At 40.3% G+C, this 13,372-nt stretch overlaps 1 protein-coding gene across 4 annotated transcripts in view; it reads left to right on the top strand.

Moving 5' to 3' along the window:
- LCP1 (lymphocyte cytosolic protein 1) overlaps positions 1 to 13,372 on the top strand; it is an 83,995-nt gene that overhangs the window by 23,140 nt on the left and 47,483 nt on the right. Inside the window, exons 1-2 of one of the 4 annotated variants that reach the window (XM_045869461.3) lie at positions 5,037 to 5,169; positions 6,859 to 6,971. The exons of 2 other annotated variants lie outside the window; for them this stretch is intronic. Coding sequence is in view for 1 of the 2 variants with exons in the window: in XM_054506323.2 (XP_054362298.2) it covers positions 6,842 to 6,971 (130 nt within the window). In the remaining variant the exon portion in view is untranslated. Of the gene's footprint in view, positions 1 to 5,036; positions 5,170 to 6,840; positions 6,972 to 13,372 lie in introns of those variants that run through there. One more of the 4 variants, XM_054506323.2, reaches the window with a different exon arrangement.

The following is a 13,372-nucleotide window of genomic DNA, read 5'->3' as shown; positions in this document are numbered from 1 at the left end:
CATCTCCAAGAAGGAAAAAAAGAGAAACAGATTCATCTCCTGATTTTTTTTTTTTGAAAGATTTTATTTATTTATTTGAGACAGAGAGAATGAGAGAGAGAGAGCACATGAGAGGGGGGAGGGTCAGAGGCAGAAGCAGGCTCCCTGCCGAGCTGGGAGCCTGATGCGGGACTCGATCCAGGGACTCCAGGATCATGACCTGAGCCGAAGGCAGTCGCTTAACCAACTGAGCCACCCAGGCGCCCTCATCTCCTGATTTTTTAAGTCATATTTGAGCTCTGTTGGAGAGGTTGGTAAAGAATTAGTAATACGCACATGGAAACCTAACAAATGAAGAAAAAGATACAAAAGGGAAATATAAACATTGTGCTCTACATAACTCAGCTATGAATATTTATGCAGTCATTGTCAAGATGGAATGATTTCACTAAAGAGGTGTTATAACCTGTTTTAGATGGTGGGAGAGCTTGTGTGTACACACTGGGGGGGTGAGGGGTCAAATCTTCAACTCCCTAGTAAGACACACACACACACACACAAAATCTGAATCTGAACAATCCAGACACAGCATACGCATAGCATCTTCAAAATCTGGAGTAGCAGAAGAAATAGCTCAAACTGTTGAAAATAATTGTTTCTGGGGAACGGGAATTGGAGGTAAAGAAGATGCATGTCAGGAGACTGGTGTTTCTTCATAAGCCCCAATGTGATATTTGACTTCTAAAACCATATATGGTTGACCCTTGAGCAACATGGATTTGAACTGCACAGGTCTACTCGTACATGGGTTTTTAAAAATAAATATAGTACAGGACTGTAAGTGCATTTTCTCTGCCTTATGATTTTCTTAATAACATTTTATTTTCTCTAGTTTATTTCATTGTAAGAATTCAGTATACAATACATATAACATACAAAATATGTGTTCATTAGCTGTTTCTGTTATCAGTAAGGCTTAACAGCCAGTCAACAGTAAGCTATTAATAGTTAAGTTTTGGGGGAATCAAAAGTTACACATGGATTTTCAACTGTGTGTGGGGTCAGCCCTCCTAACCCCATGGTGTTCAAATATTGCTTTGATTAAAATATTAAAGAAAACATATGTCCACACAAAAACATGTACACAAACATTCATAGCAACATTATTCATATATCTGGAAAGTGGAAACAACTGTCAATTGTCTATCAACTAATGAGTGGATAAATAAAATGTGGTATATCCATATGCTGATATTATTCTTCTATAGAAAGGAATGAAGTACTGATACATGTTATAACATAGATGAGCCTTGACAATATTCTGCTAAGTAAAAGAAAATAGTCACTAGAGACCACATATCATACGATTTCACTTATATGAAATGTCTGGAACAGGCAAATCTAGAGACTAAATAAATAAATAAGTGGCTGGGGGCTTGAGAGGTGAGGATAAATGGGGAGTAACTGCTGATGGGTACATGTAGCGTTTCTTTCTGGGATAATGAAATGTTCTAGAATTATGTAGTGTGATAGTTGCCCAACTCTGTTAGAATACTAAAACCCACTGAATTTCAGTTTTAAAAGGTGAATTTTATGGTCAGTCATATCTCAACAAAGCCATTATTTATTTAAAAATTGAAGAGGGAATGAATTACCAGGGAACAGAGTTGGAAGACAAAATTTTTACCTTATAACTTAGTGCATCTTTAAATTTTAAGCCATGTGAATATATTATTAATCATGAAAGTAAATTTTAAAAAATTTAAATGAAGAATATTTAAAATATGATAAAAGAGAATTATCACAACCAACACTTTTTTTTTCCCCAAATCTGAACATTTTGCTATTGATATAGTTGAATTCACCTATCTACCCTCCTTGATCCCACTCCCTCCCTAACTTGCCAGAGGTAACTATGTTCTTAAATTGGCAATTATAATCCCTTAGACATATTTTTATTATAAACACACACACAAACACACACACATCTACACACACATCTATAAACCACACTATGATAGTTGTTTAAAATGCATACAAATATTAGTATTATTCTGCAATGTTTGTTTTTCCCCCAAGTTTATATTTCTAAGATTTATTCTTGCTTAGGCCATGTAGTTCACTTGTTATAACTGTTAGATACTATACTGAACCACAATTTATATATTCACTCTGGTGCTTCTCTTGTATTTTTGCTCTCAAGCAAAGGGACAGTAAGCTTTCACTCATTAATCCCATTCCCTATCTGAGCCTCGGCATTGCTCCAAGAGCCAGGAAGAAAACCGATAAGCATCTGCCCAGGGGCACCTGGGTGGCTCAGTCTGTTAAGCGACTGCCTTCGGCTCAGGTCATGATCCTGGAGTCCCGGGATCGAGTCCCGCATCAGGCTCCCTGCTTGGCGGGGAGTCTGCTTCTCCCTCTGACCCTACCCCCCTCATGCTCTCTCTCTCTCTCTCAAGTAAATAAAATAAAATCTTTAAATAAATAAACAAACAAACAAACATCTGCCCAAAGTTGAGCTTATGTTTTGGAGAAGACAATAAACTTTATGTTAAAATATTGCATGCTAGATGGTGTTAACTCTGTAGAAAACAGAGCAGAGTGAGGATGATTGGCAATGCCAGGAGCAGCAGAGTTGTAAATAGTTGGGGGGGGGGGGCAGTACTAGTCATGTGTTCTGGAACAAGCTTGCATAGGAAACCACTCCTGAATCTCACCTTTTTCACAACAACAAACCTAGGTTTATGGGTCAGCCAGGATGGCTCTGCTTCAGAATGTCAGCTAGATTTGCCCTGGGCTGTGGGTTGGGTTCGGGTTGGCCTCAAGCATCTCCTCATTCCACTTAAACAAGGGTGTGTTTTCTTCATAGTAAATGTCAGACGTGCAAGAGACCATGTCAGATCATGTAAGCATATTCAAGACCCCTGTTTGTGTCTCGTCTGATAACATTCTAATTAATGCTCTGTTCCCAGCAAGTTACATGAAGTAAGCCTGGGTGGGTTTACCCTACTTACTCTACCTTCTCTAGTAGGAGGTCCTGAAAAGTCTCACAGCAAAGATGTCAGGGTAGAATTCCATAGCAAAGAGGTACTGAAGAATTGGAAACTATACTAAAAAAAGAAAAAAAGAAGGAAACACAAAAATAATGTAATTGAAAGGGCCATTGTGAGGAATAAATGAAATAATGTAGGGGCAGAGTCTAGTCCAGAGACTGGTGTAAATATTAAAAGACTAGTTAATACTTAATATATCATTTATTATGTGCCAGGCACTCTGCTGTGTTCACTACATCTAACAATTTAATCTAACCCTCACAACAATTGTGTAAAATAGATGTTGTTCTTATCCCCATTTTCTAGATAAGGGAACTGAGGCCAGCGAAATGAAGTGATTGCCCAAGGTTACATGACAAGTACAGCTGTAGAGCTGGGGTTTGACGCCAGACAAGTAGCCCACCATCTTTCCTCTTAACCATGCCACTCTGCTCTCTGTGTGCCTCCCTGACCCCAAGTCTAGATTTAGTGCTGTGTGTTCCCACAGGCACTTTGCTTTTCATCTCATGGTTCTGAGTACTTCTTGCTTTTTCACGTGTCCTTGACTACAGGGGACATTCTAGAAGGGCGGGGATTGTGCCCATCTTATTTACTTTCATTCTCTACCCATCAGAGATGTGGGGGAGGGAAGAGGTGACAACGGAGTGAAGCAGAGGTGTTCCTCCCTTTGTACCCATTCCACAATGCATGAAGGGGAAGTGAAGGGAGTATAAGAGATTAAAGATGCCAGAAAAATATGCAGTCATTGACGGAGCAAGGTACTTAAGTAAACGGAAGATACAAGATTAGGATTAAAATGAGGAACTATTGACTTTGAGAAGACACAAGAACACCTCTTCCTTTACAGATGGAAAGAGGAGGGAAAGATAGATCTTGTGAGAGCAGAGGAGGCTAGATGAGGACTCTCGGGCCAGATGACTTGGATCATCTCAGTAAATAAGGGGCGGGAAAGGATGCAGGAGGGTGGAGTGGGAGGTTGAGGCAAGAGAGAGTTTGGAACAAATATGTAACTTTTGGGGTCTGTGATCTCTTTAATATTACGATAAGTAATATGATGAACCCAGGAAGAAGAACATACACACAAAATTAGGCATATAATTTTAGAAGTCAAGAGACACCTGGTTGGTAATGCTTGCTCTCAGGAACTAATGACATTGAATAAAAGTATTTCTGAGCAGTAATTTGAAGGCAAGCAGATTGAACTCTAAGTCGGTATTTCTGTGACTTGCTTCAGCAGCATCCAGTGCTGATGAGGAATTAGGTGTGGAATTAGGGACTGAGGCCATGGGCTTCTGAGCAGCCCAGAGGTGGGGGAGTAGGGGAGGGCAGCAGGGGTAGAGGGAAAGCAAAGGACAGGCCAGTGAAGAAATGGCAGAGGTGGCAGTAGAGGCTGATGGAGGGTGAGGGAGGTCCTCTTTGGGTGTCTGCCATTAAAGGTGCATGGTCTGTAGAGAACAGAAAAATAATAGTAAAACCAAAGTCAGTTTTCTGCTTATTATCATGATGTACAAACTGTTCTAAACACCGACAGTGATAAAATCTGGCCCTCTGAAAAAGCCTTGATCTGAGACCTAAATAATTGCCGGTATCTGGGTAGGCATATGCTGCTGGGAGGCAGATAAAGTGATTCAGATAGAGGGAGTAGTCCAGGATGTGGGTGAGGTGCTGGTGGGTGGCCGAGTGGAGCCGAAGCTGAGTTGGTGCTTGAGTAGAAGCCTCCCTCAAATGGGTGGTAAAGTGGCACAATTCAGTGGCTTTCATCTTCCAGAAACTAGATGTTGTCTGGAATCCTGAATCCTTCCTCTGATGGCTCGTCATCACCACACATGTTTCACCTTCTTCCCGTATCAGCTCTGCTCCCATCTGCACCTGCCACAGCATTCCGCGGCCCTTTGCACCCCTTTTCCTAAAGGTGGCATTCATTTACATACATGGTCTTCTTCTCTACTAGACTATGTGCTCCTTGAGAGCAGTGATTGTACCATATTCATCTCTGAAGCACCAGTGCCTACAAACAGGCACTTGAATGCTTGTTGAACCAATGCACAACTATATTGGGCTCTTCTTCACAAATTCCTCAGTTCTCCAATGACCAGGCACCAGTAGAATCAGGATGCAGCTGCTCTCCTTCTCCCAGGTAAATGCAATGAGTCTCTGTTCCCCTTTATGATGTGTTACTCCTGGGTCTTCATTCCGTTCATCATTCCAACCTGGGATGTAGAACCAGATTAGGGAGCTCCACGTTTCACATGTTTTCATCCTCAAACCATCAGGACATTATCTGGAGAGTCTGAATGCAGGGCCCAGAATGGTGATTGTTTCCACCAGAGTAGAAACCACTAGCATTTGGCTGCTTTGTAGTGGGACCAGTATGGTCACAATGATGCATGGGTGTTTCTTTGGTGTCCCGAAAGAATTTAGGTGCTTCTTGAGACCCCTCTGCATTCTATAAGTTGGGAGTAATTATGCAATGGAGAAAACAGGGTCTGATTCACCCTCTCAGTCTTCCTTGGGAGTCACAAGAGGGCTGATAGTTCTCTGGAGGTGAACCAGTTTCAGATTGGACCGAATCTCCAACATCTCTTCCATTACTCTGTCTACCCTCTTCTTCAAGATGGCCTGTGTGGTTCTGACCAAGAAGTTGCCACACCAGGGGCTAATGAAGTAGATAAATCAGAAATATCTTGGCTTAACATTTGAGGTCAGAAGCAGGAACTTTCTAGAGAAGAAATCAAAGAAGCAAAAGAAGTATAAGGGCAGCTCCCCAACCAGAGTACCCGCTGGTTGCGTCCCAGGCCCCCAGCAACTACAGAAGCATATAGAATGATCAAGCACTGTCATCAGATTGAAGCGCAGCCATAATCCTCATTCCTCAACAGCTGACCGTTGGAACCACACACAGTTTGGGGACAATCTGGAGATGATGCTTCATGTTTAGTTAACACGACTCCGGGCACTAACACGACCTTCACAGCCTCCATGAGGCCATGGATACTTGAGCACTTAACTTTTGAAAATGGAAATTTGCCCTCAAGACCCGCATCCAGGGTTTAGACATAGAATAAAGCTTTTTATTTTTTTTTTTAATTCTCTTGCTCATTTTATAAAATGTGCATTCAAAAAATAAATCTGGTCTGTAGGAAGGAATCTAGCTACCCATTGAACTCTAGCAGCTGCCTGTGTGATCCACCAGTGCTCTTTATAGGAAGCGTCTAAATAATTGAAATCTTTAATTGGGTTAAAGAGATCCCTAGCACATAGATGTTCTATAAATAAAAGAATGCGTAAATAATATAGCGGCCTCTCTTTTGTAGGTCCTTCCCCTTAAAGAGACCATTTTGTTTTGTTTGCTCGAATAAGATCATTGTTCAGGGACACTTAAGCAAGGTTAGGTTTTGGCTGGGGCGGGGCTTTCCCAAGGAAATCCTTTTTAGTTTGCTTCAGGTGTACCTGCCGCCTTTCCCCCCTGGCTACTCCACTAATCGTTTGTCTTTGCTCTAAGTAGCCAGGCACTTGGGCTTTGCATTTGCAGCCGGGGGTCAGAGCAACTAGTAAAGGTAGCAGGCTGACCTTGCCTTGTTATCTGAAATCAGACAGGTTTAAGCAGCCCAGAGCCTAAGAGACAGCTAGAGAAGAAAGAAAGGGAAGGAGAGAGAAATACTTTATAAAGAGGAAGTGGTAAGAAACTTCTGAATTTCAGTGTGACCTGTTCTGTCAGGTGATTCCTGTGGGGGAGGAGACATGAAAGAAAAAAAAAAAAGTTAGGTAAAATGTCCTTATAAAGACAAAATCTATTTCTTTCCTGGCTGATGATTTGTCATTCTAGTCACTTCCTGCCTTGTGACTGCACACCCGGGTTTGACAAAGTTGTTCTGCAGATCAGAAAGAAGGGGGTTTCTGGTCACACGCCGGTACCACTAAGGACAGTTCTTCTACAAGGTAAACTTTCTTCATGTCTTTTTGTCGTTTCTAAGCGCTTACGATGTTTTGCTCGTTGGGCGGCTCTGTTTCTGTGGATTGTGGGTTCTGCCTTCAGGGGCCTGAGACCCTAGCACCTGTCACCCGAGCCCTGTGTGAGACATGCCACGGGTTAACTGCCCCACCAAGCTGCAGCCACCTCGTGTGGCTGCCCAGAGTGGGACCCCTCAGTTCTCTGGCGGGGGGAGGGCTGCTTCTCTAGTTACCCACAGCTATCACCCCCCAAAACAATGATTCTTCTTTTTCCCCCCTTTCAAACCAAACCATGTTTTGATTTATTTCTCTTGCTCCATTTCAGGGAGGCTATTCACTGTGATTTTATCTACCTTAAAATGTTTTCAGGAAAGTGCATATTGATCACTTAGATTGTGCTGCTCGTTGGCCTAGTGGGAGTAGTTTAATTTTAGCTCCTGTGGTTCTGTTTTTCTAAAAGTTTCTTTACAGTACTTGAGTGGTTATATTAACATCTTGAGTCATACATTACTGAGTGTGTTACTCGGTATTTGTGTGATTTTGGCGCCAACGGTTTTTAATGGGTGTATTTAATAACCACAAGGCATCCGAGGTGCCTCTTCTTTCTTTATTCTGTAGAAATAAAAGTAATTTGCCTTGCTTAACTGTACTGTTTTTGCAGAATTGTCTCAACTATTGGTTAGGCCTATGACCAAATGACTGTTAAGGTCTGGATGAAAGGCTTCTGTCTACAACAGAAATTCTGATAGAGTTGATATGGGCTATTTACTCCAGAAGCTCTGTTGAAACATAGACTTTGGATCTTGTAGCATCAACCTTCGTTTAATTATCCTTATTCAACGGTATTAAGAACCGTCGACAGATGATAAACAGAAAAAGCCATTTGGGGTGGAAATGGATTAATTTATCAGGATGCTTATCAAAACCCAATTTTTCTTATTCAATAGAGCAAATTGTGTTCTAAAGTTATTTCCTCAGGACAACTTAAAAAAAAAAACTCAGTTGACAAGGGTGGTTTATTCGCCATGTCTTAATTTTAAATTTACATAAATTGATCATAAACTGGTCTCTATTAAATAAAAATTTTCAAAGAACATCTGCACAGGCAAATTTGAATGGAATTAGTCGTTTGCCTATAAATGCGAATTTCTGAAAGTTGCAAAATGTGGCTGTCCATATTGTTTTACACATCTTTCCTGAATGGTTTCAAACTAGCAAGAATGTGGAATTGGGAGAGGAGGACCTGAATCCCAGAAGAGAACAAATTAAAAAAATGCTCGGTCTTATTTCCAGTAAAAATGTTAATGAGAACAAAATAAATTAAAATGTGAAGGTATGTCAGTATTTTCCTTACTTCGGGAGGAAATAAAATGGAATGTGAAAAAGTTAATTCAAAATAAGAAAAAAACTCTCTTGATTTAAATCAAGTTTAGACTGTTCAAGTGTTACAAAATATCCATTTCTCTTCATCCCAGCTCACCCCCAGTAACATCAGGGAAAAATCTTCTGGGTCTTGTCCTTTGAACAAGCACTGCTATGGTGGGACTTTTCATTAGCTATCCCAGGGATGCTTTTCTTTGTCACATTTTAAATTTTGTCTCCTTTAGCTTATAAAGGGGAGTATGCCTCGAAACAATCGGTAACTTAGCAAACAATTTCAGTATTTTAATCTCATTTATAATTCTTTTTCCAATCCCTTTGAAGAAGGGGAGGAGGTGGACAAGTCTCATTCAAATATTACCTACTTAAAGAAGACAAGTGATAATATTATTATAATATTTATATGTACTTAATATATGCAGCCAGTCTTTATGCATTATCTCACGTAATTCTCTTAACCGCCCTTAGACCTGAGGCGTGGACTCACCATGGAAGGAACTGGCCAAAGGTCATTGGGCATTTGGAGGGTCGAGGAATGGTAGATAGCCAGGATGTTCAGCTCCATATTGCTTCTTTATAAGCAGCTGTTTATTTTAGATCCCCTCTTCCACACCAGCATCTTTTTCCTAGACGTAGATCATTAGAGGCTTTTATTTCTGAAGCTGACTGAAGAGATCTTGGCGCTCATTAATTTTAAGGGAGGGAGGGGGAGAAAGAAAGAGAGAGAGAGAGAGGGAAAGAAAGAAAAAAATTCACAGTAAACCCAGAAGCATTTTTATTTTTATAAGTAAGCTATATCATTGTGGGTTTCATATAATAATAAAGAAATATTCTCTTTTAATTAATGTATAATTTTACTAAAGAATTGTGTGCCTTCACCAGCTTGCCTCAACCACTTCCCCAACCTTATTTCTTGTCACTTCCTTCTTCTCTGGCTCTCCCCCATCCTCTCTTGGCCACGTTCTGGGTACACAAGACCACAAGCCACCAGAAAGTTCCATGCTCTTTCACTTCTTTTTGCTCCAACTGTTGCTCTGACTGCTTTCTTTTATTTGTAAAACTTACGGTCCGTTTTCAAGGCTCACATCAAGAAACGTGTCCTTTTTGAGATCTTCCTTACTGGACCCTTCCCCCATCTTCCTTGCCCCCACTAACGGTTTCTTCTGTGCATGCCTGCTTAGTGCTTTGATCTTAGAGTAAGTATAGCAGTAATCACACTGTTTTAGCGCCAAGTCCTTTTTGCTGACAGCCTGAGCCCCTTCTCTAGCTCTCCTAGCACATGGGAGGTGCTAATGACATTGACTGAATTGAAAAGTTGTCACTAGTATTTTCTCTCAGCTCCTGAGATATGCACAGAAGTCTTTTCTTTGACTTCACTTATTAACTTAATATTTACTGAGTTCCCGCAGTGACTGCCATGAAAGAAGCTACAGTAATCATATAATATTTTGCATTCGACCATGCTTCCTCTTTGCCAAAACACTATTCTTCATTTTAGCCTCAAAGCACTAAATGGACCTTGAGTTCAAGGTATTTAAGAAATTGTCCAATGACTACAGCAAACAGACAAAATTATAATCTCATTATTTTAATCTAAAAACATTCTTTGAGCTAAAACTTAACTACCCTTACCGAAATTATTGCACCGATAATGGGCTTCTTTGATGACAGAAAACACGGGAACAGATATCATTAACTTTTGCTTAATTACTTTGGATTATTCTAGAAAGTTCTCAAGTCAACTTCTCCTTGTTACTTACAAAATAAAGGCCCTTAATGTATACAGGAGAAAGGGCAAACAGATTTTTATATCAGCTTAGATGAAATAAAATTAAGAAACTTGCTCATGAGATTATATTAATGAAGAGTCACAATTTAGAAAGTAAGAGTGTGAAGGCTCTGGATTTTATGACTAATAGAAGATTTTATAGCAGAATGACATTATTTATATTAGTCTAATTGTCTCTTTAGGGTTTTTTGTCAGCTAGTTTCCCAACCCCCAGAAATCATCAACTGAAAAAAGGCTATGCCATCTGCATATTGAACCCTGCGGGCATAAAAATTAGAATTAGAGCCCCATCAAAATACAGAACTAACCATTGTCAACAGATTCCAAGAGTTTCAAGTTTCCCTATTTTGCCAGATGGCAATGTGCTTAAATCAAAAGTGTTCTTGTTTCGGGCCACCTGGGTGGCTCAGTGGGTTAAGCGTCCAACTCTTGATTTCGGCTGAGGTTGTGATCTCCAGGTCGTGGGATCGAGCCCCACCGGGCTCCCCACTCAGTGGAAAGTCTGCTTGGGATTCTCTCTCTCCCTCTCCCCCTCCGCACTCACTCTTTCTCTAAAATAAACAACTAAATGTTAAAAAAAAAAACAAAAAAACAAAAACAAAACTTTGAAACTTTAAGTTTAAAAAAAAAGTATGTTTCACACTGTTTCCATTTTGAAGTTCTGAGGAGTTGCCACCAGATTAGATATCCACATTCTAGGGCGTCTCCCCCCAGCTGCGGCAAACAAGGGGCTACCCAGATGGCGTCTCCTTTGGCTTTCCTCAGTTCCCTCCTCAATCAACTTCCTTAAACTGTCAGACTGTCCCCATTGTTTTGGTTTGCCAGTTTCAGTGATTACATCAGTCTTCCCCATAATTTCATCATCTCTCCATCTTATAAGACACAGCAAGCAGCAGAGGGGGGAATGGAAGAATTTCAATTTCTCACCCTAATAATAATAGCTAACACTTAACGTACTAGTCACTTTGGATTGAGTATTTTCCTAAGTGTTTTTAACCATACTGATGCATGTAGTCATCGCTACAATCTTGTGAAGCGGTTACGGGTGTTATCTTCATATTTGAAGACAAGTTAATGCATTCAAATATCTTATTACTTTAATTTTCCACAGCTGAATCAATTTTGTATAACTGCTGAATTCCAGGAGAAATAATATTCTCCCGGAATAAACAGGCAGCAGACCATGGTGCTTATTTGTAGCTCAGCTCTTGAGTTGAGCTCAAATAATCATAATTTATCCCAAATAAGTGCATCTATATTTTAATTGCTTTTATCAAACAGACTACTTCTTCGTCGATCATCCTCATCAGTATTTACCCAGCACCTCTATGCACTTGACTGAGTATTTAGTTTCTACCAAGTTATAGATCTCTGCGTTGGTCACAAAACATGACTTCTATCCTCAAAAGCTTGGAAAAGTTCTCAGTCTTAGAAGGTTGGAATACTTTCAGTCAAGTGGTATTCACATTTTCTGATTTCTGTGACTGACTGACATAAATAAATAATTTAGTATTTACACCAAAGCACATAGACCCATAATTATACAGTAATGGCCAAATACAGGTGTCCTACAAGTGAAAGAATGAGAGTGTTTTAATTGTGAGTTGAAAAATAGAGGGAAAAAGTGACCCACTTTTAAAGTTAAAATAAGTTTTGGTCGACTTCAGAGCCACACATGTGCGTCAGCCCCATTTATAAGTTAAAAGGAGGCTTGTTTCTCAAATATGGTCGTTAGTTTTTGTCTGGGGGAAAGACAAGCTAAAATGTTAAATTGAGCATCTAGTAAAGCCACAGTCCTGTGGTTGCAGCCTTGATTCTTGTTTCAGTCCAGCACCAGTTGTATGACGGATGGAGGTTCTCTGTCTCTGTCTCTGTCATATTCTCTCTCTCTCTCACACACACACACACACACACACACACTCTCTCTCTCTCTCTCTTCCTGAGTGGCTGAGCTAAAGTGGAGAAGAGATTATGTTCTCCACAGGCAGAAAAGCCAAGACACCAAATTCTGTAGGCCAATTAATTATGCATGTGAATTGCAATCTCCTGGATGATTTGTTTTCCTTTCTTCTCTGGTTGTACTTTGAAGAGGGAAGTGAATTAATGGAATAATTACTTTGCATTTAAACAAGAGCCTGCATTTTGATCCCTCAGTTGGGCAGTCAGCACCCAGATTTATGCAAGCGTGTATCCGAATATACGAAGTTAAGAGGCACACAGATGTATCTGTATAAAATTTACATCTTCCTTTTGTCATTTTTCAGGTAAAATTTAGAATTCAGATTGCATCTTTGTTAACCTCTGGTGTAACATTTTAGGACATGGGTCCTCTACACCTCCTTGACATCATCAGCTCAGGTTATTTTCACCAGGAGGGCCCCTAAGGAGAAATCTGGGTAATATGTGCAAAGTGAAAGTACGAACACAATGAGCGACATCTATGCTGTTAGGCATTACTGAGCCCGCCTTCTTCATCTTAAAAATGTGAAACGAACTTTCCCTGGTGTTTCCAGTGCTTTATAAACATTAAGAAAATTCTCCCTTTGGAAAGATAGAACACAATAGTCACCTTTGAGACATTTTTCAGATTTTTCCCTTTCCCGTTGTCTTTCAAATTAAGACTTTTTTCATCAAAATATCCTTGATTCTTTGTTTCTTTCCAACGACCTCAGAGAAAGGCAATTGCAATACTTCATCTGTCTGGTGATCATATAGAATGTATATAATATATACTGTATTTAACATTGTATATAATGTTAGTTTTTTAAACTTTGTGAGTCGGACTGTCCTTTCTGTGCGTGAAACGTGGTATTGGTATACAGAGGGAGAGCAAATTTGGATGCATTTTCTAGCCTTGTACTAAGTGTGGAGCCTGAGCAAGTCTCAGTTTCTTCATCTGTAAAATGGGGGAAAGTACTATCCGTTTCCTCGGTCTGTTCGTGGGCTCATTTTCCTCTTCACTTCTCCTTGCCATCAGCCATTGCTCACACTTCACTCTACTACACACATCACTGTGGACTGACGGGCCCTTGCTATTTACTATTTAGTAGGTGTCGTGCTAAACCCTTGACATATATTTATTCTTAACATTTTCACACAAAAGCTGGATAAGGTTGATGTGGTCCTATTCTTAGATGACCAAACTGAGGTTTGGGGAAGGTGACACCCAAGGTCCCAGAGCCAGGAAGTGCCAGAACCAAGATTTTACACCCTGCCTCTT

This window comes from Mirounga angustirostris, unplaced genomic scaffold (assembly GCF_029215605.1).
Source record: "Mirounga angustirostris isolate CCGP_5_RB_7025 unplaced genomic scaffold, mMirAng1.0.hap1 SCAF_3, whole genome shotgun sequence".
NCBI lineage: Eukaryota > Metazoa > Chordata > Mammalia > Carnivora > Phocidae > Mirounga > Mirounga angustirostris.
The sequence above is the reverse complement of the archived record's forward strand: the minus strand, read 5'-3'. Positions and strand labels throughout refer to the sequence as shown.